Consider the following 24320-nt stretch of genomic DNA (forward strand, 5'->3'; position numbering starts at 1 on the left):
AGGGGGCGCGCGCGCGGAGCCGCCCCGCGGTCTCGCGCTGCCTGGCGGGGCTCTGTCAGTCAGCGACAAAATGGCCGCGGCGGCGGCAGCGGCGGCAGCGGCTCCTCGGCTCCCCAGGGCGGCACCGGCGGCAGCGGCGGGGAGGAGCGGGGGACCGGCCCGGCAGCACTGAGCCCGGCACCGCCTGCCCTGCGAGCGGACGAGGCGAGAGCGAGCGGGAGAGACGGCGAGCGGCGCTGCGTTCTTTCCCCCCCCCCCTCCCCCTCTGCACCCCGGCGGACCGACCGACCCTGCCCGAGGCGCTGCTGCGGCTCCCCGGGGACGCGCCGCCGCCTCGGCTGCCCCGCTCCCCGCCGCCCACGCGGGTCCCTGCCGGATCCCCGCGGAGGACACGGAGAGAGCCGCGGGATCGCCCCCCTCCCGCCTGCCCGCGGATCCCGCTGCGAGCCAGGCACGCCGACCGTCGGGTTTCCCCGCTCCCTCCTCCCTCCGTGAAAGACTTTGCTGGATCCTCCTCCCCGGATCCCCTCCCCGCGCTCGCTCCTTCCTGCGGGAGCGGCCGCTGGATCCTCCTCCCGCCCCGGATCGCCCGCGGGGTCCCTGCGGAGCCGCGGACCCTCCTCCCCTGGCAGAGACGCCGCTGGATCCTCCGCCCCCCCGGAGCTCCCGGCGGGATCCTCCTCCTGCCCGCAGCCCCATGTGAGACTCCGCATCCCCCCCGTGCCTCCGCCGTGGTGGTTTAGGTTTTTTTCCACCCCCCTCCTCCTTTTATTTTGAAGGGGGGATCCATCTTAAAACTCTCTTTTCTGGATCCCAGTTTCTCTTTTTTTTTGATTTGCACTTTTTGAAAAACCCCTCAGATGCTCCTCCATGTGGACTGAGAACCCATCAAGACACACACACCAGAACTCATCCCGATCAACTCCAAATCCTGGCTTTCCGTGGGTTTTGCTGCAACACATGAAAGCAAACTTGTATTTAAGACACACTCGTGCAGAAATTTAGCTGGGGACTTGAACGTGTATTTTGTCTTGGTTTCTTGGTCTTGGTTATTTTTTGTTGGTTTTTTTTTTTCCCTTATTTTATTTTGCTTCACTGGAAATCAAAAGCTTGTTTTGGAATTGGACCTGCTTTTGCTGCACTTCTCCTCTGGGCTGGATAACACTGAAGCTCTTTGCTTTTCTACTTGGATAGTGTTTTCCTGTTGATCTGTTGGGTTTTTTTTCATCTCCTGTGTGGCAGACTTTTTTTTTTTTTTTTTCCCTGAGGGGGGTAAACAAACGACGACAACAACAACAAAAAACTTGATTTTTTTGGCCGTGTGAGATTTTTTTCGTATTCATATTCGTGAAATTACGGGTACATTTACAAAAAATTAAAAAAAAAAAAAAAAAGAAGCATTAAAAATAAGAAAGGAACACGTCAGAAAGACCCCTACACGGTAGACAAAATACTCACTTGTTTCCTTACAGCAAGACTGAATCGAAAGCTGCCAAAGAGCCCCATAAAGAAAAGACTAAAAGGTAAGAAGGGGTAAGAGCCTCTCTTAATCCGGGCACGGTAGAAGTTAGCAGGGGAAGAGACCTGCAGAGCCGGTGCATTCCTCCTTTTTCACAACTCTAAACTAGATTATTATTATTTTTAAACTGCTTATTAGTCAGCGAAGCAAGAAACACCCCCAAATATTTCGAAATCCCTTTTATTTTTATACGATTTTTTAAAAATGTGAACAACCTCCGTTTTTTTTGTTTTTTTTTTTTTTTTTTTTTTTTAATGGTAGAATTAATTCGGTATTTTTTCTCTGTCCGGAATCGCTGTTTCGCCACGAACAGCGAGCAGAAAGTGCCATTTGTGAGCATGTTGTGCCATTCAGACATGACACGAAGGCAGCTTCTGCTGCAAGGCATGACCGTGTGCTCTTGCTTTAAAACTTAACACGTGTGAAAATTATCGCAGAGCGGCTTGGAAATGGTCCCAGGGCTGGGAAATCGTGGGCATGGCCAGCAGTGCTGCCCTGTGGGCGAGCACATGAGCCCCAGCTTTGTCCTTCATGGCTGCTTTCTCTTAAAAGTTAAAATATTTAGCTTTGGGTTATTTTTCCTCTTTTCCCCCCGCGTAATGAGATTGTGAGGATCCGCGGTAATTTTCTCCTGAGTATTCACAGAGAGATCTTCGTCTAAACCTGGAATGTCCAGGGGGAGAGAGAATATTAAACAGAGTTTATTCCTTTAACTGCGACGCAGAAGGGGAGGAAAATGGGGAGGGCTCAGTTGTTAACCTGAGAAATCTTGAAACACTGGAAGTTTATTAATTGTTCGAGGCTTCTTTGTTTGTATCACAAGTTTGTGTCAAAGGTTAATCTTCTTAATATGTAATTAGTTGAAGGTTCAATTATGGGATTTATTGAACTCAATTGGGTTTCCCCCCCTCTTTTCCCGTTAAAAATAATGCTGCAGGTCTTTGTGAGTAGTTTATTTTCTGTTACAACTCGAGTGTATCTGCGAGACGATATTTATTCAATTATTCCAACAGCCAGTTTAAATTTAGAAATAATCTTTGGGACGTCATAGCCGTGTCTGTTGCATATTTTTCCCTCTCGTTTGCATATGTATGTATCTGGCGAATTATGCTAATTTATGTACAGAAATTTGCTGTGGACATTAGGCCGGTTAAGGTAATTAAAATTCCAATAAATCCCGCTGTTAGTGGGCTGGCCGGTGGTGCAGAGCTTTAAATCAGGTGGGTGTCGGTGGTGCTGTGGACCTGAGGACAATGCCAGAGCGGAGGAGCAGGAGAACATCTGCACTGCTGCTGGATGCGCTGGGAGAGCCTGGCATGGCTTCCAAATCCTGCCCTCGTTCCCGGCGGTGGGTGGGGGTTTTTTTTGGTTGTTTTTTTTTTTTTTTTTTTTTTTTTTTTTTTTTTTTTTTGGACTCCCCGACGACTGAGAATTTAAAACGAGTTTCCTCTCGGATATTACATTTTTTTTTTTATAAAATAATAATTTCGAGAAGGTAGTGGGAAGGTGCACACGGGTTCTCACTGCTTCCCCTGGTGTTTTCCAAGGAAATAGGAGGTGACTTGCAGTGGGTGCAACCTGTGCTTAGCATATCACGGAGTTTCCTTCCCGCAGCCGCGGTTCCTGGGGTTCAGGAATCCCTGGGATGTCTGGCTGCCTGCTCCTGTGTGTTATTTGTGAGCTCAAAATGGTGTGCTGAGCAACAGCCCCCGGATGCGCTGGCGTCCCTGCTGTGGCTTCTGGAATTCTTTCCAGAACGTGAAAACATCAGTGTCAGCCCTGGGTACCCCATGAGGAAGCTGCTCCAGCCTCTGGAGGCTCGGGCTGCTCTGGGGAGCACTGTGGTGCTTTTTGGCTGGGATTGCAGAAGCCCGGCTGGTGGATAACCTAACCTGGCTGCTTCCGAGCCCGGGACTCACAGTCTGTGAAAACAAAAAGCTGTAGTAAATCAGATTAATTTCAACTTTTTTTAGGGAAAATGAGTGCTTAAGAGCAGCAGCAGTAGTGTAACAATGCCTTGTGTGGCTTTGTCCTTATCTTCAAAGGGGAACGGATCATTTCTGCCTGGCTTCCCGAGATGAGGAAGGTTGGTTACAGTCCAGCCCCCGCAGAACAGGTGCTGCCGTAGGGAAAACTGCTGCAGCCAGGACTTGCTCCAGGGCGAGAGGGATGGCTATTAGTCGGGGCTGTATTTTAGGCAGTGTTTTGTACTTTTGTCTAAAGGTTTCGTTTGTAGCAATGAACCTTTTTATTGAGAGCTCATCTGGATTGCAGCAGGATGTATTTAACATACGTTAATGTTCCTGTTCTATGTGTGGATTCCCATATTGACAGGTTTAAGTCTGGTATCCATCAGACTAAGAGCTGTTGTGTTACACACGCGTGGTTTGTGTGTGCTGTACATCAGCTTTGCAGCACATGGGTTATTTTGGAGCTGTCAGTGGTGCAGGGTGTCAGTCGCAGTGCCTGGGACTGTCCTTGTGGGCAGCCTTGGGCTGTGCCATTTCCCCGCTGGCCACAGCAGAGTGGACTTTGCTCTGGGACACTCCCCTTCGGCTAAAAACCATTTGGGGACTTGGGGGTTCAGCCCTCAGCCTTGGCATCTTGGCTTCCTCCAAAATCTGTCTCTGACCACCTGTGGGTGGATGGGTTTGCCCATTGCAAAGTCTGCTGGACCTTGCTGGGATCAATGAAACCCCACCTCCACCTGAATTTCTGGTTTCTTCTCCAGGAATTGTCTTTTCTGATAAGATAACACACTCTGCTTTTGATAAGTTGAGATCTTTCACTAATGTTTGAGGGAAGTAAGGTAATTCTGTACTCTTTTTGCTTGAAAGAGGTTTTTAAGACTTTGAAAATAATGAGATGGAATTTCCTAAAAATGAGAAAAATATAATTGGCCATAAGACTACTTTTAATCTGAAGATTCTTTGTTGAAGTTCTCAAAGCTCCCATGTTCCATACCTTGCCAAGTATGGACTAACAATAAAACAAGATAAAGTGAAAGGTTTTGTTAAGGGTTTATAATCTCCTTGTGTAGTGGAGCAAACTGTTGCTGAGTGGCAGTCTTATAAGAGAGCATATCCTTAAATTAATCTAGAAATAAAACCGCTTATTTTTCAGTTTTTCATTCACTTCATTCAGAAAGGCCAGGAATTTTATTGACAGAGTTACTGCCTGCTGTTCACTCAAAATGACCTAGACCTCTGCAGCCCCTCAGATGCTCCATGCCGTGGAGACTCCTTTTCTCTTTCGTGTTACATTTATTAAAAGCCCAATGGCAGCGTTTACTTTCAGTTTTAGCTGTGAAGACTTAACCAAGAGCGGGGGATGTGGGAACGGGTAATATGTTAACTTAGCAGCTGGCCTCGCCGAGATAAACATGCGCTTTTCCAAATGCTGTCATCTGGCCCCTTTCCAAAACAAGCTGAAGGAGGAGGTCAGGGGTGGAGCCATCCCCTGCTTCAGTAAAAAGAGGCTTTCATTTGGAAAGAATTGCCAGATCGTATTGACTAAAAGAACTGCAGATTTAAAATAAAATGACCAAACCTTTCCTGAGTAAACCAAATGGCCTCTCTTGATGACTGAAATTTAAGTGTGCTTTGTTACAGTGCTGCTTCTCTTAGAAGGTTCATCAGTTTCAATGCAGAGTGCATATTTCTGCTTTTTTTTAAAAAAATCAGTGTTCTATGTAAGCCTTTGAACATGACAACTGATAAAAAATGTATCATCTTTGTAACAGTAGAGACCTGCAACACAAAAGTGCTATTGTTTTAATTGTTTAAAATTCAGATTACAAGATAATGGTAATACCATTAGAAGGTTTCCCCTTGGCCTAGAAACTGCAGGTAGGAGTGTGTCGATCCCTCAGTATTAAAGATGAATGATAAGGAAACCTCTTAAATGCCTGTGACGCTGCAGTCTAGCCAATTTAGGATCAGCTGATGCCTTCTAGTGATAATGGCTTGAGGTTTTCAGCTGTATTAAGAAGATGTCAGCCAGGGCAAATAGTGTTTAGAAGAGAAGTATACTTTATTGAATGGGGAGATGATCTAGAAGTGACAGTAAATTGCATTACTAAATGATCTATGTTCTCTGTGCTGTCTCTTCACTGGCAAATGCTGTTGGTAAAATGAAGGATGGTTATTCTTAATGTATGAAAGCAGAGGAATTAAAGTATTATTTGATCTCCCTTTAGGAATCTGTGCTAGTTAGGAAAATTGTCAACTGAAAGCATGGCTAAGTTGTACATCTTAAATGCCAGAAGGAGATGTACTTAGGCTTATTTTGTCATTACTTAATCATGGTTAACTTCACTGTGGATTCCCAAATGCAGTTACAACTGTGTTTTCCAAAACCTCATTTGTGCTCCTTCCTACCTTGTCACTAACATGTTTTAAAATCTCCCGCCCAAGATACAAATGTCTGGATTTGATCACAAACAAACTGCCTGCTCTGGCACAGAACAGTCACTGTGCTCTTTGAGGTCATGTCAAAGATGGTGGAAAATGCAGCCCTACTCTAAAATATGCATCTGATTCTTTTGTCTGTTTTTTTGAAGAGAGTAGCATGTCTCTCTCTTTCTTCCAGTAAAAAGGCTTCTGTCACTGAAGGCAGCTGTAAAATAACTGGCTGTTCTTGCATCTCGAGGTTCAGGGTACCAGGCAAATCCGAGTGAGTTTTGGTCTCTACCAGGTGTGAATCAGTGCTGTAATTTTTCAGTGCTGAGGTCTCGAACGTAGTTGTAATTCAAGTTCATAAAATATTAGAAGCTCTGACGGTCCTGAGGTCTGGTTTCTGGAGCTCTTCCCCGTGGGTTTGCAGCCAAGGATGGCTGAGAGGGAGAACAGTTATCTGTGCTGCAGCAGTGATGGTTTATGGCTGGGTGCCCAGATTGTCTGGCTTTGCACACAGCTTTATAGTTTGCCTTTGAGGGCTGTGGAGGAGGTGGAAGTCATTTGTAATAAACAGCTATCTGCAGCCTGCTTTTTCTGGGGTTTGAAACGTACAGCCATTTAAAAAATTGCAAACTAGATGTACATTTACTTAGATTTCAGTCTGGAACTTCTACATTTTAGGAACACAGTGATGAGAAATTATAACAATTGCTTATTGCTTTGTATTGAAAATGCCTAATATTTATCCCTTGGATATTTTGACTGTTAAAAAAAGCTCTGCATGGGTAGACAATGAGATTTTTCAGGTGTTTTTTTTGTTTTGGTTTGGTTTTTTTTTTTTTTTATTTGAGAGAAAAATTGACTTGTCAAATTGGTTGGCGTCCTTTGTGGTAATTAAGCCCCAGAGAAAAATATGTTTATATATCTCAAAATAGTTATCATGCAGCTACCAGCTATAGGCTCATTTAGGAAAAGATAACAGCCACCCCCTTTCCACCGCAAGGAAAACAACCACCCTGGGCTATGTTTAGTTGTTGCCCATGGGTGTTTTCAGGGGGAGATCCATTCTTCCCTCTACTTCTCTCCTCCAGCTTCTTGTTCCTGGGGTCTGTGCATGTTTTCCCATGCTGATTTTCTGAAGGGATGGTGCCTTTGTTATGGTCTTGCCCAAGAGGAGTCTCTTAGAATGGCATTACCTGATTTTTCTCAATGTGCTGTTTTCCTTCCTATTCCTTTCTTCCCTTCCTGTATTCTGTATACACAAAGTTTACAGTTTTCTCTCTCATGCCACATTTCCAAAGCTTCCTGATGGGAAGTGGGAGAGCTGTTTGTTTTGGTGGAGGGATAGGGAGTGCTTATCCATGGCTTGAACACGTTCTGGGTGGTCAGTGTGTCCACGGATCGATTGTTAGTCCAGGGTGACTTCTGCCAAATCTATTTTGAGCTGAGCCAGATATCTGTGTTGTGTCAGTGTCATTTCAGTCCTGCTCAAGCCTCCAACTCTCAGGTCTTTTAGTTCTTCAGAATTCCAAAGTGTTTTCATGGCCGATGCTCACGTCATTCATTGGTGCTGACAATGGAGATCCTTGTTTTTAAACAGTAGCTGGTTACTGGTAAACAAAAGAGCATCAGCCCAGTGCTTTAACACAAACCATTCTAGAAAAAAGGAGCAGTTCAGGGAGAATGCCAAGGGAAAAAAAAAAAATCAGCTGTACACATGCATAAAGTGCTGACTGCCGTTTTCCTGTGTTCCTACAAGGTCATTAATAGATCATAGAAGGTGGTCTTGGTGGTGTTTGTCATGTTTTTGCTTGAACTCAGTGTATGTTCACAGTAGTCTTGAGGGTGATCCTGCACATGAAATATGAAACTAAAATCTTTAGTAGCACTGCAGACATAACCTAATGGGGTGTGTGTGTAAATCAAATAAGTCTCTTTACACGAGTGTGTTACCAAAGGCAGGAGCAGGATTCCTCACTGTCCCTCTGCTAACATCATTCTGTCCATCTGCAGGGCACAACTTTCCTCTTCCCTCAGTGTTTTTAATTGCGCTTACCAAGTGCACAAACTTACTTAACAGAGTAGAATTGCTTCCAGTGTTTGTGTTGTCTGAATTTTTACCACGTCGTCAGCTTTGAAATGGGTGCTGCCTTGAAATTCTTTCTCTTACAAAAGGTGCTCCATCTCTGCAAATGTAATCATCCTTATCTCCTTATGGTGGAATGCTGTTAAGTGCCCAGTACTCATTCCTGTTTTGTGATGCAGAAAAAAATGCTTTTAGTTAAAAATAACCTGTTGGCATACGTGTGCTGTTCACATCTTCCTACCTATGAAATGATTTGGTTTCTCTTTGCTGATGTAAACTATAATGAAGTGTATGTTAATCTTGAATCTCTCAAAAATAAATTAATATGGGAGATGGAGCATCCTCTGATAAGGAGGGAGGAGAGACTAGTAGCAAACTAAATGCTATTTAATGTTTTCTAGTGTGATCATAATAAAATATATATCTGATCCAGATGTGCAGCTAAATTTGGTGTCTCACAGTAATAGAACTGCTGCTGGTAAGGAGCAGAGTCTCTGTATAAATAGCACTGTTTCAGGTGAAAGATTTATTATCTGGGACTTGCTGGAGCTTGGTGAATATGTAATTTTTACTATTTCTGTTCTTCTAATCAATCTCCTAGAACTCAACTCCTTCACTTGAAAAAAGAATGGTCCGAGTAATCTCATTACACCAACAGTGCATTAGAGATGTCAGTCTTTATACTCTGCTACCACATTTACATGTAATAATTGAATGAAGCAATGGTTGGCTTAGTGGATGGATGTTTACATAATGATTTGCCTAAAAAAAAAAAAGACCCTCACCTTTAATTTCTTCTTACATTTGTGAGAATGAAATGTACTTCACCAATTTCTAGGTGAAATACTGCAGTGATGACAAAACTCATTGCTTTTGAAGCCAACAACCCAGACTGATAGATACAATCTATTTTTATCTGGGTGATATTGCAACACTGATAGTCCAACTGCACTGAAATTGTGCTTCCATCCTGCCCCATCCCCAGTTCCTCAGTCAGCATCCAGACAAGCAAGAGCTGCTCTTTCTGGAATTCTGTCTGCATCTACTGATCAGATAACGTGGAGACATATTGGATATATTTCTGAGAATATTTGCTCCCCTGGGCATTTCATGCACTAAATGAAGGCATAAAATAGTTATTACTAAGATCATAATTGACCATAAATTGATTTCCAAAGTGGTATTTACTGCAACTAGTTTTCCTGTCCTGGAAGATCATTTATGGCTATTTCCTTTCCCCATCTCTCCCCTACCCTGTCTCTCCTCCCCCACGGAGCTGCTATTCATTTGCTAAGTTGAAAAATGGATGATGGCCCATTCTGATGCTGGGTCTGATATTTTAATTTATGCTTTTACAATGGAAAGTGAAGAGAGGAACAGAGAAGTTTATTTCCATTAAGTTCATCAAGTTTTAAGGATTGCCCTTTCAGCACTGCAGAGCTAATCTTTTAAACTCTGGTAGGTTTGTGGAAGGAAAGGTGGGTGGATTATGCTGTTTCCTTAATTTTGGATGATAGGATAAACTTTTAACTGAATCCAGTTTCCAGCCTAAAGATAGGTACAGAGTAATTGTTTCTTATTTTACTCAAATTATGCTGCCATCTTAATTTTCAAAACAGTCTTGCAGCTGAAGATGCAGTGGAACAAAAATTTAAAAGCGTCAAAATGTATTAAAAGCTTCAAGAAGTATATTTTCTTGAAGTTAAATGACATGATTATGGTGAACAGTGTGTTTTGATTTTTGTAGTGAAATATTCGGAGTGTATAAAGTGCACAAACCAAGTAGATTTTCTTCATTTGTGTTTAAACTTTCAGAAATTTGCAATGCACAACTTTTAGTACAGTTTATTAGTCTATAGCGTGTTTTGTCTTCCTTGACTGGGATCAAATTTGGTGTTAACCTCCTGCCGAGAATTCCAGGACCCCTGACATTTTATTGTGACTCTTGATTAGCTCACCAGGGTTCCTGCTAAGAATTCTTCTTTCATTCATTTGATAAATTGAATTCCCTATTCACAGTGCCTTTAAATAGAATGGTATTTGGAAAACTTGAAGACAACAGCTTGAATGTTCAATGAGCTCACTCAGCAAATTTAAAAATGCAGAAGAAGGAAATTATGGGTTTGTGTATTCTGACATCTTCTAAAAGAATAAACATCTTACAAAAACTTAGATCCTTGTAATCATATTTGCTTTAAGTGTATTTCCCATTTGGTTTCTAAGACAAGGAGTTCTTTTGACATCTCTTTTCCCTTTTTCATCTTGTTTTGCCTTGTTGTGTCAGGAGCTGTGCGTTCAGCTTGCCTGTCCACGTGGGAGCAGGTATGATGAGGTGACACAGCACAGAGGGACTTCAGCTTCCCAAGGCAGTGTGGAGACAGAGCAGCTCATCCTTCCCACCCTGGGCTCTACAGCATGAGGAACAGTGTCCTTATTTTTTCCTGACTGTAGCTCTCGAGACAGCCCTGCCCTGTCAGGCTGCTGTCCTTTGACTCCCCCGCCCAGCTCTCTCCGGGAGCTTCCTGCAGTGGGGGCTGCAGCCCTGTCCTGCACCTCACACCACTTGTGCCTCCAGGGTGGCACCTGGAGATCTCAGTGCTGGGGTAGCTGAGGCCCACCCCCTGTCTTCCTAGAGACTGGCTTCTCCAGCTTCTGCCACACATTAGGAAATGATTTTAGTATCACAGGAAAGCCGAGGCTGGAGGGGACCTTAGGTCATCTCAGATGGGCAGATGAGTGTTCAGGTCGGGTGCCACATGTGTGTGTGTCAGGTCTCTGCTGCTCCTCGCTGTCCTGCTGGTGTGCTGGTGTTATTCTTGGACATGCCTGCTACAGCTTCCCTGCCTGTGGCTAGGAATGAGGGCGGTGTGTGTGCATTTTTCCACTGTGCCTGTGGCACCTCTGCCTACGGGGAGGTGTTGCTCACCTTCCTGGGCCTGTGTAATCACACTGGAACCACTCATGAATGTGGACACCAACAATGGACCTGTGTGCCTGTGGCTGCTGTAAGCTGGGGATCTTTTGCTGAAGATATTTGCACCACCTTATTCCTAGAATAAGCAAAAGGGCAGCACCATAAACACTGTCTTCAGGGTAAATTCGGTTTCCTTTTTTTGGTGCTGTAGGTTTTGTTGTCCAGCCCCACTTGTGTGAAAGCACCAACCTGGTCTTCAGCTCTGGCAATAAATAAGTTCACTATGCTTTCATCTGCTGCTGACAAAGTGACTGGGCTCAGAAGTAATTGAGTACTGGCACCTAACTGTGATGGAAGGGGAAAGGAGGATTAGGCGTGTTGGAAATCCCTACAGGCAAAACGTTGCATCATTGTAGTTACACAAACTTGCTTTTCAGTTTTTATCAACAGAGGAGCATAAAGGCTTGTCTGTGCTTGCTGGAGGGCTCTGAAGGTTTGCTGCACAGTGCTCCCAGCTGTGGCCTGTCCCTCCTGACCCCGTTGTCCCTTCAGGATGACAGGTGACTGACTGGCTCCACCAGCCTCCGTCCCTGGAAGTGGTCAGCTCTGAGCCTGCGTGGCAAAACATCCTGTGGAGCTGCTGCTCCTGTTCCTATTTCCTGGCCTCCTACCTTGCAGTATCCCTGTGCAGCTGCCCCAGGAAGCAGTGCTCCTCTAAAGTGTTCTCGGAGTTCAGCTAAATAGAGCCAGCAGCTTGTCTGTGGGTTGCTTCTGCTCCTGGGTCAGCTAAAGGGTGACACTTGGTCAGTGAGGGGGACTGGCACAGGGCTCTCATCTTCTGAAGTAGTCACAGAAACCAAAATAGCCAACAGTATCTGGAGAGACAAACATGCTGTGCTCTTGCTGAGCTGCTGGATTCCAAAGCTGTTTTCCTTTGTGCATTATGTCCCAGGAAGATTGGGGACGAGCTGTGGAGCAGATGCCAGATCAACTGCTGGTAATTATCATCAGGCCTGGGAGGGAGGCAGTGCTGGGAATGTAAATCTGGTTATCTGCACCCTTCACAGTGTGTAGCTTAATTTTTCCATCAGTCCATGTTTGCTGGGGAGGAGAGTTGTTTTTCATAGCATGTTTCTTGCTGTTTGTAGCCTGCTTTGAGTGATGAATTTAATGCAAGCTTTTTCTTGGGGGGTTGTGGGGCTTTTTTACTTTTGGTCCTTGCGTAGCCTGAGTGGTGCCCATGGTAGAGCACCTGGGGTGTTGTCAGCAGATTGAGGGAGCAAATTCTGTTTTGGTTCATGCCTGAAATGCATAAATGGCTGAGGTTTGGTGTACAGTTCTAGCTCATGCCCAGATTTACCTACTGACTCCTTAAGCTGCCCCATATTGGAGCTTGTATGTACACTAATAACCCTGCACTGTGGAGAGCAACACCTCCACAGGAGAGGGGATGAACCTGTGGGATTATCTACATGAATCTCTTCACTTGGATTGGAACTTCCATGATTGATCAGGTGATTGTCCCCACTTGCTGTGCTTTGATTGGCGTCATGTGTCTTGGAGTGCAGTTATCAGATTCCTTTTAAATAAAATGTCACTGGATGATGAGTTCCAAGGGTGCAGTTAATGCTTTCCTGCTGCATGGGAGCAGACTGGAGCCAGGCTCCACCTGAAGCAGGGATGGTGTGAGTAGGAAATCCTCTGCAGTGACAGTTTTGCTCTGCAGATCCACTCTAGTGTGCACTACTTAGTAATGAAGGGGTAACACACATCTGCAATATCCCTGGTTTTACTCCAGTGCTCTCATCAGTACCCATCCCTCTCAGCTAACACACCAGGAGAAACTGGAGTGGATAACAAAACCAAAAGGAAGTCTCTAGATGAAAAATAAACAACTCCAAGCCCTGCAAACATTTACTGGGACTTGGCAGTGCTCAGATATGTGCTCTTCAAACTTCTGATTTATCAGTCATAGTTCATCTGCATCTTTAGTTTATAAAATTTCTCTGGAATTTCTCCCTTCTTCCAGTCATTGGTAATAACCAGTAGAAGCTAAAACAAGGGCAGGTCGGTGTGCTTTTGAAAAATATCTTGAATTGAATTATAGTAACTACCTGTTCTGCTTTATTTTTGTTCTAATCTAATCTGCTTGAGTGGTTATTTACCTTATGTGTACACAAAGGAGGGTCACTTTAAGTTAACACTGGGTGAGCTGGAAACTTCCAGTGGGAGCCCAGCTCCTGCAGCACACACCAGCTGGAATTCTCCTTTTCACTCTTTGGGGTCCTGCCAGGATTTTATTGCTCTTCAGCCAATATTCCAAAGTGGCATCTTTGAAACACTGTGTGCTACTGCTGGAAACACAGCCTTGAGACTGTGTTCCAGAGCATGGAACACAGGAACTCTTTTTGATCCTGGAATTTCTATTTTACACTTTGTAGGAGCAGGATTATCAATTTAATCTCTTGGACAACCTAAAATCTGCCTCTAGTTTTCATCAATTTCAATTGAATGTGTTGCTTTTCATCAGCTTTTCACATCAGCTAATGCTGTGATGTTCTTGGTTGGTTTTAAATGGCCGCTAGACTCTGCTCCTGCAGAGACTCCAGATTTGGTGGAATTTCTAAGTGGCCTGCAGGAATCTGGCTGCTGCCCCTGTTCAGGAGATCAGTTTTGTCTTAGACATTTCAAGATAAGTTCACTAGAAACTGGAGGTATCAAAGTCCCAGCCCATGTCTGTTAAAATGGATGATATCTTGATGTTTCAGAGGAAGGAATCTCCTGTCAAGGCAAATCGTCTGTTAATGAGGCTTAATTGCAGGACAGGGACATAATTGGACAGTGAGAAACCCCAAAACATGGGATCAAGAAATCATAAATGGAGGTCAAACAAAAACTCTCATTGAACTTCATTTATGAACATTAGGAACAAATTTTATGCCCAGACTTTCAAATTTTACAGGGTGTAGTTTCAAGCTGTGTGCTCACAACTGTACATGTAACTCCTCCATAGACTTATCTTGTCCACAGTGGTGTGACTGGGGGCTTTTCCCCCACTAATTCCCTGGAAAGGAGATTGTTGGATTTCACTTTGTAAATGGGTAGAGGCCTCCAGTTCTCTAATTGTTTTTGTATCTAGGGGTTGGTGTGGCTTTATATCAACGTTGCTTCATAAAACATAAATCTTCTTTTCTTTTTATGTTTTTCCTCTTTTCTTCTCCAAATGTATATTTATAAAGACTTGGTATACATTTTAATGTTGGGAGTTTTAAAATGTTTCAGTGTGGAGGATTTTTCTTTACCTAATCCAAATCTTCTTTGTTGCAATTTAAATTCAGTGCTACTTACTACAGCTAAAGGAGAAAGATTTTACTCGGTGCTTCTCTACCTCTGTCTTTAACACCTTTTTGAATAACAGGGTTGCCATCTCTTCAGATTAAGTGAAGTTTTTTCCAAGGGCCTGTGCTTTTTTGATTTCCTTGGTGCTGTTTTCTGGGCTCTCTCCAGCTGACTTGTGTCCCTCTTGAGATGGTCCCAAACTGGACCCAGCACATCAGCTAAAGAGCTTTTGACCATCTGTGACACTGTTTGCCTTTGGAGTGAAATCCACAGGAGCACCTGCTTTTTTGTCTCCCCAAAACTGATGTTCTGCCACTTGTTCCCTATGCTGTATTTATATAGGATTTTTCCTGCCAAACATGGTACCCTGTGCTTTTTCTCACTGATTCTCTGCTTTTTTTCTGCATTTTGAGTTCATCAGGATGCTCTGAATATTGTCCCTCCTTAATTTTTTCCAGCCCCATGACTTGATATATTCTGGAAACTAAGTAAGTAACATTTTTCCAGCAGTCAGGTGGTTAATAAAAATTTTGCTGTTGGGCATGTGGCACACTGCAACATAAATTCATCAGGTGGGAGGGGTTTTGTGGATTTTTATTGTAATTTTGTTATATACCTTAAAATTATCAAATAATTGTTCTTAATACTATTAAATAATAAAGCAATCATATTCTTACTAACAAAAATCTCCATGTGGATTGAAAAGTCAATGATGTACTTTGGTTGCTTTTCTTTCATCTTTTCCAAAAATAACATGGGACTGTGCTGTAGAGAAAAAAAAAATCAGGCTTTTTTTTTCCTCCACAAATCCATGTTAGCTCTTGTTGATGTTTTTCTCTCTTCCTTTGTAAGTTATATGCACAGTCTTTGCCATCTGCTGCTCTTCCAGAGTGCCATCCATCCACCTGCTCGTGCTTTGAGGTAACCTGCAATGACTTAGACACGGTAAAATGACAGCAAGCCCAGCCAGTGGGGGAACATCCCATTTCTCTCAGGAATTTATAAGCTGTTCTTGCCTTTGCTGGCCTGATTTCCTCTTTGGAGTGGTAGCAAAATGTTTAGCTCCATCTCCTTTTCTTCCCTGCCATTTCATGTGAGTTTTTCTGAGAAGCCAGATCATCTCAAATTTTGGGCAAAGGGACTTTTAAGCACATCTTGAGGGTCTTGCCTGGAGCTGTATTCAGCAGCTCTTTGGGAAGGAAGCCAGAATGGACCATTGCAGGGGTGGAGGTGGGGCAGGAGCAGCCTGGCTGTGGGTGCTTTGCTGCCCCTGGCACCAGCTTGGCCAGAGCCCCATGAAATCCCGGGGAGAAATCCCTGGGAGAAAGAAGTGTCGTCATCTGCGGCTCGCACCAGGGCCGGCGGTTGTTGGCCATCTGTTCCCTGCTGACCTCTTTAGGGAGGGCTGAAGCAGGAAGAAAAGTACTATCACTTCAGCCCTCCCAGGGTCATCTGTCACTGCTCCCCCTTCCCACCAAGAATCAAAACTAATATTTCCTCTTGCATATTAATGAAGCACTTAAAGGTTGATTTGTTGTTGCTTTTTACACGCACAGTGCTCATATTTTTCTGGCTTCTCTCAGTTTGTCCCTGTGTGTTTGAGCTGTTTTTTTTCATGTTTCCTTCCTATTTATTTGACCTAGTTTTGCATGCTGTTTTCTTTTTTGAGGTGATTGGAGAGCTTGTAATTAGGGACCAGCTTGACTCTTTTTGATTAATGACTGAGCCTGGATATCAAGGGAACAAAGCTGGCACTTTAACAGTCACACCAGCTCCTTCCCTTCACCCATATTTACTCTGGAAAGGTCACAGAGCTGGACTGTGTAAAGACAAAGCGGGAAAGAAAATTAGCAATAGGCAAATACAGAATTTTAGTTTATCTGTTCCAGCACTTGTGAAAACAAGGGTTGCAGATGCTCTGGTGACTCTTGCTCGGTGTAGGATTCCTGCTGTACGTGTGGGTATCTGCACTGTTGTTTAGATTCCTGGTGATTTCCAAGAAACAGCACCTGCCTCTTCATATGGGTCTGTATTTCAGGTGTCCTGAAGGAATCAAAGCCTGCCTTTCCAGAGTTTGATGCTCTTATTTTGATGTTTATTTTTGATCCCATTTCATCACCACCCTTCAAGCTCTTTTCCACCTTCAAGATTTCAGCCACTTCTTTCTTACAGTCAGATCTTGAAGAATTTCCTCAGTAGTCATTTTCTTCCTTTCTGTTTGAAACTGTATGATACCAGATTTGGAGAACTTGTCTTTGAGAGCTCATGTCTGTGCTGTCCAAACCCTCTGTTATCCCTGTAACAATGCATGGATCTATTAATTCCTTCCATAAAACCTGCACAGCCTGCATTTGGGTGCATATTTGCCAGTTCCTTACAATTCTAGTTACAAGATTTTCTTTTTTTCCATTTTTTTCCTTTCCTATCATCACTGTTAGGAAAAGTCCCTGTGCAGGAATGCACGATGGCTTCTTGTATGGTGAGGGAAGTCAAAACCAGAGCAGTGCTTGAGCAGCTGTGTGCAAGTTGTAGGATTTCTGTCAGTAAGAGCAACTTCCACAACTGTCAAGGGAGTTTATTCCAGCATAAAGTAGGATTTAAGGTGCAAGAGGTATCTTGGAATTAAAGTCTGGTTGCTAAACCAGACAAAGGCATCTGCAGGCAAAGATTAGGAATGCTGTGCTGAAAAGGCAGTTTTCCTACGTTATTAAATAAACCTTCAGTTTCTTGCTTATACAACAAAATTAATGAGGTTGTTGAGGTTAGGAGCAGTGTGACATAGAATGACAAGAGAGATAGGTCTGTGTTTAGCCCTCAATTACTGCAGGAACTTCTGAACTCTAAAACACTGTATGGGCAATTATACAAATAGACTCTATCTGAAGGTTGTTGAAGAACACTATTCCCAAAAGGAACATTGCAAAATGCATCCAGAATGTCCCCTCAGTGCTGATCCACAATACCAGCTGTGCCTTAAGCTGTGGAAGCAATCCAACTAGAAAACTCAAATTCCTACTTAGCTTAAAAAAAAAAATCAGCCTAGATTTGTTAATTTTTTAAAGGTATTAATAAACCTTTCAGCAGCAGGCACTGACAGGCCAGAGCCACAGTGCTGGAGTTGTTGTGGCCATGACCTGCAGCTCCTCTTGCTTTCCTGTTCTGAGAGAGCTCTCAAGCACATGCACTTTAAAGATAACCTCGGGTTAGGCTTGGATTTCATAAGTGATTTGCAATCTGTGAAAACACCACTTCATTCTGTAGTAAAACTCCTTGCTCATAAAAACCCCTCCCCATTCAGATCCATATGTAAGAACAAGGCAAACTCCTACAGGGATATTCTGAGACACTCCTGCTTTTGAACATGAGCTTTGTATTCTTAAATGTTTTAGCCTGTTTCCTGCAATAAAGATTAAATTGTCGCTCAGGAAGTAAAGCTGCAACATGTGCCTTTGACAACGTAATCAAACTTTATATAGCCATGTTTTTATTGTTTTCCTTTTGTTTTGCTCTTAGATGACTAATTTCTGCCTAAAAGTGACAGCAAGAGTTGCCATCTGAGAGGCTGCTTGGAGCTTTATTTCTATTTTAAGCATATTTAAAGCACACGTATTCAGAAGTGTCATTATGTAAATCAGTTTTGAAAATGGAGCTCCATTAAAAATTACGGTATCATTTTCTGAGCTAATCCAAGGCTATTTTAATCTCAGAAATGAAAAAATAACCCCACAACCAAACCTCAGGTTTTTGTGAGGAGTGGCACTTCTACCTCTGATGTTGTAATTGCTGTGCTAATATGGTAATAAAGTATGTTGTATTCATAGAGGAGCAAAATGTTCGCTCTTCTTCCATTTGGAAAATCCACTGACCTGAAATTTGGAATATTTGGAAATTCCACTGCATTGCCTGGAAACAAAAATTGACAGTGGAGTCCAGTGTAAGGAACAATTTTGGCAGAAAGTTGATCTCCAGGGCTGGACACTTTAAAGGCTTGGCTGGACCAAGAAAGGTTGGACCAGATGATTCTTAAGATCCCTTTCAACCTGGTATTTTAGGAAAAAAACTTGATCTTAAAATACAAGATCAGAACTTGATCTTATATTACCCAACTTCCTTGTTAGGAAGTTGGGTAATATATACTTTTATAGCTTAAAGAAAACTCTGCATGTTAGGCAAAGTGGTGGTGGTGGTTTGTTTTTGTGTGTGGTTTTCTGTTTTTGTTTTTAAATACTGCCCTGAGTATTGAAGGGGATTTAAATGTAACTGTGGTGTTCTGGAATTGCTGTAATGGCATGGGGTTTCTTAAGTACTAACAAGAGGAAACCAAAAAGTTTCTCATTTTACATGGACTTGTTTCATTCACCTGCTTTCAAAAACCAGAAAAAGCTGAACTTCCTCTGGCAATAGTGTGAGAGCTTGGGGGAGTTCACTGGAACAGGGCCTTTGTAGAGTCTGCTGTGACTTGGGTAGGGAGCACAGCAAATGAAGGGACTGGATGTTGTTTCTTTGTAGTTTCTGAGGTCCTGGGGACTTCTCTTCTCCACTGAGCTAACAGGGATAAAGGCAAATCTATCACAGTTTCAACTCTGTTTCTTTTGGCAACCTAAGTCATCACTTTTTGCAAAGTCCTACAAGAAGCCTTTTAAAAGTACAATTTCAAGCACCTTTGTCTTAAGTGTGATTTAACTTTTTTTTAGTGTAGTGCAAATCCCCACCTGCAGTTCCTAAGGGCAGGTGTTTCCCAAACCTCAGTTTAGAGTACAGGGTTTAAAAGGTGGCCTTTTGGAACTGGCATAAGCTGAGCAGGTGGTGAATTTTTGGCCATGACAGAAGGTGAATCAGTATTTAAAAAACAGATACTTCATGCCATTTCAGCTGTCTGGACCTCCAGTGGTGCACCAAGAGTTCCCAGATGTGCCCAACCTCTGGCTGCTATTCCAGACCCTGGGTCTTGCCATATCTCTCACTTCTGTAAATAGTCTGAGTGCTGTAAAGTGCCTTAAAAAGGCACTAACACCTAAGTTGAGAGCTGTGAATTGCATTCTGTAGTGTTTATAGTTTGGGGTGACACAAGGGAAGGGAATCTGCTTTTAATTTAGTCTGGAGTTCCACACAGGATCTGTGTAAGCATTAAAGCATCTGCAGTGGCCAGGATCGGTATTTTCAGGCAAGCGAAAAAGCCAAATCCCAGAGTGCCCTTCAGCACCAAAAATATCAGAAGGCTACAATGTTCCCTTTTTTATAACAAAGGGAAACTATGTAGGAAAATGCAAACTTGTTAAGAGGCAAAATGTTTCATGGGGAATGTTTGAAGACACAATGTGCAAAATCTGAAGAGTGGTTTCTCCTTTAGGTAAAGAGCAGTCTGACAGACTGTGACCAAAAATAGTTTTGTAACTAAAAACCACTTTTTTAAACAACAACAAAGATCCAAACAAACAAAGGGGAGGGGGGCTGCAGGCTTTGGCAAGTTAAATGTAAAGCAATAGTAAATTAGGCTAAAAGTGGTCTTGAGGAGTAATTGGAAGACATTGAATCTAATAATAGTGATGGTAATGTCTTCAGCCCATCAGAAACAGCCTTCTCAGAAGATGTGTAAGGCTGATAAATGATCAGGACCTGAAGAGCTGTCAAGGAAGATAAAGCAGTTGTAGAGAAGTAAATGAATTATTTGCATTGGTATTTATTGAAAAGGATGTTGGGCAGGGTCATTGCTCTAACCATTTATTTCAGTGATGGACACAGGAAGCAGAGAAAAGGTTTCAGATAGGTTTTCTTCTTGATTTGGAACGATTCAGGTTAATTTTTAATCAAGATGATACTGGAACAGTCTTGTTTTGCATTAATGCAAATTCTTCAGCTAGAATTTATAGGATGAGCACAAAATATGATTATTGGAATTCATCTGGGCCTTAGTTTACAACTCTTGAGAACAAAATTGATGCGTATGGAAAATTAATGCAGCATGTGTTTGATCAAAAAGAGAAAAATAGTTGCAAAGTAATGTACTTGCTCATGATCTTCAAGGTATATTGTGAATCACAGCTGCTGAAAGCCAGCAGAACTTGCATTAATTACTTGGGTTTGTTCCTTTTTTTTCCAGTTTCAAACTTTCCCTAGAATATGCTAATATTAAGCAACACTTATGAGTGATTGTGGAAAGAGGTTCCAAATAAAATCTATCCTTTCTGAATTCTCACTGCCTGCTATTTTATTTGTTGTGAGTTTCAATTTTGGAACAGCTCTTTTTTAGTGCTTTTATTGCAGCATTAGAAGCAGCCTTTTTTAGACACGAGATGTAGAAAGTTAGCAATGCAAATATGGATTATTCACCTTCCTAGTGAAACTTCATCTTACTGAAAAGCTCTTCCTAACATTTGTTTTTATCAGGGAGAAAGAACAAGAAACACAAGAAGAGGAACATTTGATGGAAGAAAAGAAAAAGAAAAAGCAGGAAGAAAAGAAAAAGAAGGAAGGTGCTCAGAAAAAGGTTTGTTCGTGTTCCTGTTGTAATTGATCCCTTCACTTTTAAATGTGAGTGTGGGTACTGATGCTGCAGCTTCACTTCTGGGAGTGAGCCTGGCACTGGACCACTGCCACTGGCTTGGGGAGAGGCTGTGGTCACAGAATCCTTGCCCAAGCAGCTGTGCCAGGGCTTTGGCACTGCCCGTGCCCACCGTGCCCTGCTGGGAAGGGGCTGCTTCCACGCCTGGCTCCCGTGGCCACTCCTCAGCCAGAAGTGCCTGGATCAGTCCCAGCAGGTGCTGGAGGCACTCTGCGATCCCAGGCTCATTTCCACTGCTGGGCATTCTCCTCCCTCATTTTCTGGATTGCGCAGTTAGTTTTAATTTGCAATAAGAATTGATTGCTGTCTTTTGTGGTATAAAAATCAGGCATCATAAAAAAAAATGCATGGATTCCAAACAGATTAAAAAATAAACAGGTCTTCTGAGAAAGCTGATAGCGTGGGTGGATTCAAAGGGATGCTGGACAAAGTCACAGAAGTTAATTCTGCTGGGTGCTCAAGGGTTCACTCACACAGTGGGGTCCAGAAAGCCTCTGCCCCTCAGGAGGGTGGATGGGCTGCTGCCCTCTCTTGTCATTCTTTACACTTCCTCTTTGGCATCTGCTTCTGGCTTCAGGCAGACAGAGGTGCCATTCCCACATTCCTATCACATGGAGTTAAACTAACATTCTCTAGTCCTTAAATGAAACCAGTGCCTGATTTATGTTAGCAGCTTCTGCAAAAAGTTGGCCCTATAATTATTAGGTATAATTTGCAGTATTGACAAGTAGTTGATTTGTTTTGTTCTTCTCTTCTTTCAGGCTGCTGAACAAAAAACCAAAGGTAAATTCATGTTTATTCTTTGTGAAATGTTTGCTATTTTTATGAGCTTGTTTAAAAAATGTGCTTGTACTTTTTATTCATTCTGTCTGTTTAATGAGGGGAGTATATCTTACTAGGATTGTTATGTTCCTAAAGTTTTGTTGGGATTCTCAGCATAAGCTTTGGCTTATCTTGCTGGGTATTCTATGGCAGCCTTTTGACAAGAATATATGGATTAATTTTCTGTGAACCATAACACAGCATGTGTCATCTCTTTTGTCAAGACAGATGCAGTTTTCCATTTAGTTGTTAGTAGTTATTTATCTGTTTCAAAGACAAGTAATTGCCCCTTTCCCCTTGCACAATTCAACTCAATTCATTGTGTAAACTCAATTCATGGAGCTTAGGAGAAACTATTTCCCCCGCTGCCACCACTGCCTGTTTTTCTTTCTGTGTGGGTTTTCTGCCTGGGAAGTGAGTGGAGCTGCTTTGCAGCAGGGTCAGGAAGCAGCAGAGGTAAGGAATGCCTTCCCCTTCGGGGCCAGTGGGCTGCCAGGTTCCCTGGGAGAAAAATTAATGAAGCTGTAGCTTTCAGAAAGGTGAGGAAGAGAGGCAAGGTAATGTCTTTCTACTGCAACTGATGGCTTACAGATGTTTTTGTGTCTCACTTCTGAGCCAGCTCAAATGCATTGTCATTTACTGGTGGGTAATTAGGTGATAGACAGGCAAATGGAGCTTCCCAGAGTCCCAAAGAATCTGAATTAGAGAAGAGCCAAGCCTAACATAAGGGCTGGACTAAACAACTTATGTTTCAAACACTTCTTATGATTTATACAGCAGAAATTAAATATTACTTCAGTAATATGAATTCAGGAAAATAAAGCAATAGCTGCATGATGAAGATTCTGTAACACTAATTTATTGAAACTCTGTCCTTTTCTTTCTAAGATTTTCCTGTGTAGAAAGGGAGAGGTCAGAATGTTTTTAGTTTGAATTCTGTAGCATCTGCACTGTGACATGTCATGTTTCTAACACTCGATTTTACTTTCAGGAGAAGGGAGCAGAGGTATGTGAGTCCCACCAAAACTTATTTACATAAAAAACATTGGAATTATGATACATAAGAACAATTTCTATCTAAATGGAATATTTCTGTTTTCACAGTATTGCTTGTTTTGTTCTCTGTATCAGCTCATTTCTGTGTGAAAAGGTTCCACTGTTCTATAATGGATTATAATGACTTTTTAATATCACAATTCAGCAGCAGATGTTTTTGCTGTCAGGGTAACTAAATTCATTTTCACGTGGTAATGCAGTGGCTCTTCATTTCTGTTACAAGTGAGACACAGAGCCTTCTGCTTTCCCTCTGTGGGATGTTACTATTTCTGTCTGTATTGTGACAGCTTTGCTTGTAATTGCTGGAAACTGCCACGTTTAAGTTTCTAGTTAATAACTTCAGTTTTTCAGGTATGCTTGTGAGTTTGTTTCTTTGAAATTTAGGGACTGCATTTCTCCATCTGTTGATTTTTTTTTTTTTTTTTGTTCATTATCCATGTATTTAAACATCTTCTATTGCTATAAAATATGGATCAGGAAGAAGACAGCAGTGGATAAGGATAGTTATGTTAGAGATTAAGCAGCTTTGGTGTTTATTGTTTCATCTGTCAGAAGCAGTGGTGCAGCTTTTTGTGGTTCAGCATCGGTGGAAGGGGGGACCTGTCCTGCAGAGAGCCCAAACCTCCTGTTCATGCTCAGGAGAAGGGTCAGGGGTTGTTTACAGTCCTGTAAGTGACCCTTCTTTGAATTTCCTTTGTCTGGCAAATGCTCATTGCTTTTCAGGTTGCTCTGTGGAAATGTTTTATTTCCACTTTATAGTGCAGTTCCTTACATTTATCTTTAGGAGGGATGTGCATGAGCTTATGAGAGGTAGCAGGAATTTCTTAAAATACAGAAAATTTTAGTACAAAATTAATGAGAGGAAAAATCTGAACTTTTTTCCTACGATATTCAGACTTGACTGTAAACTTTATTGCAGTGCTGCACCAAGTGCTTTATTTGGATACATTTTCAAGGATAAGGGACATGTGCTACTAGAACTAAAAAGCAACACAGGGATTATCATTGAATTTAGTAAATTTATTTCCGATCTGGGACACAGGAATTAAATTTGTTGTGATGACAGGATGGCACAGTAAAACTGAGTGAATGGACTGCAGCATGCCAGTGGGCAGGATGTATTAAATCAGAGATTAAAGCTGGACTGAAACTGCACATTCTGCAAAATGTAGATTTTGGTAGGTGAGATCTTTATAAATATGCCTTAATGGAGCTCTTTGTGGTAACTTAAAAAAAAAATAATGTGTGTGCCACTGAGTTCTGCAACTGGGTTGCCATGGCAGTGAGAGGTGCTTGCACTAGTTGGGTCCTAGTGGAGAAAAAGAAATCATACAAGTGCAGGTGGGATCTGGAAGGGTTTTTCAGTTTGTTTCTCAGCTGACTGGGGCAGGGTGTTTGTACAGCCCCTTTGCTCTCAGCAGTGTTTGTGGAGGAGAAGGCACTTTGCTGAAGTGGGTAGGAAGGGCCAGGTGGTGAGGCTTGAGAGGGAGGGAGGGGTTGTCTTGTGGGTTGACTTCTTCTGTGCTAGAAACCTGTGACCAAGGTCTAATTCTTTTTGATTAATAGCTAGTTTTTCATGGATGTGTCTGTGACAGAGGTGTGGAGTTGCTGTCCTGGCCAGTAAT

At 42.6% G+C, this 24320-nt stretch overlaps 1 protein-coding gene across 10 annotated transcripts in view; it reads left to right on the forward strand.

The window, feature by feature from the left end:
• Window positions 1–303: 303 nt before the first annotated feature.
• Window positions 304–24320, forward strand: part of TNRC6C (trinucleotide repeat containing adaptor 6C) — a 98325-nt gene continuing 74308 nt past the window's right edge. For 9 of the 10 annotated variants that reach the window (XM_053960090.1, XM_053960094.1, XM_053960092.1 and 6 more), the window contains exons 1-3: window positions 304–1523; window positions 20643–20742; window positions 21579–21600. In XM_053960090.1, the coding sequence (XP_053816065.1) occupies window positions 20680–20742; window positions 21579–21600 (85 nt within the window). In that variant the 5' untranslated portion in view covers window positions 304–1523; window positions 20643–20679. The remainder of the gene's footprint in view (window positions 1524–20642; window positions 20743–21578; window positions 21601–24320) is intronic. The other variant, XM_053960095.1, reaches the window with a different exon arrangement.

This window comes from Vidua chalybeata, chromosome 19 (genome assembly GCF_026979565.1).
Source record: "Vidua chalybeata isolate OUT-0048 chromosome 19, bVidCha1 merged haplotype, whole genome shotgun sequence".
NCBI classification, from domain to species: Eukaryota; Metazoa; Chordata; class Aves; order Passeriformes; family Viduidae; genus Vidua; species Vidua chalybeata.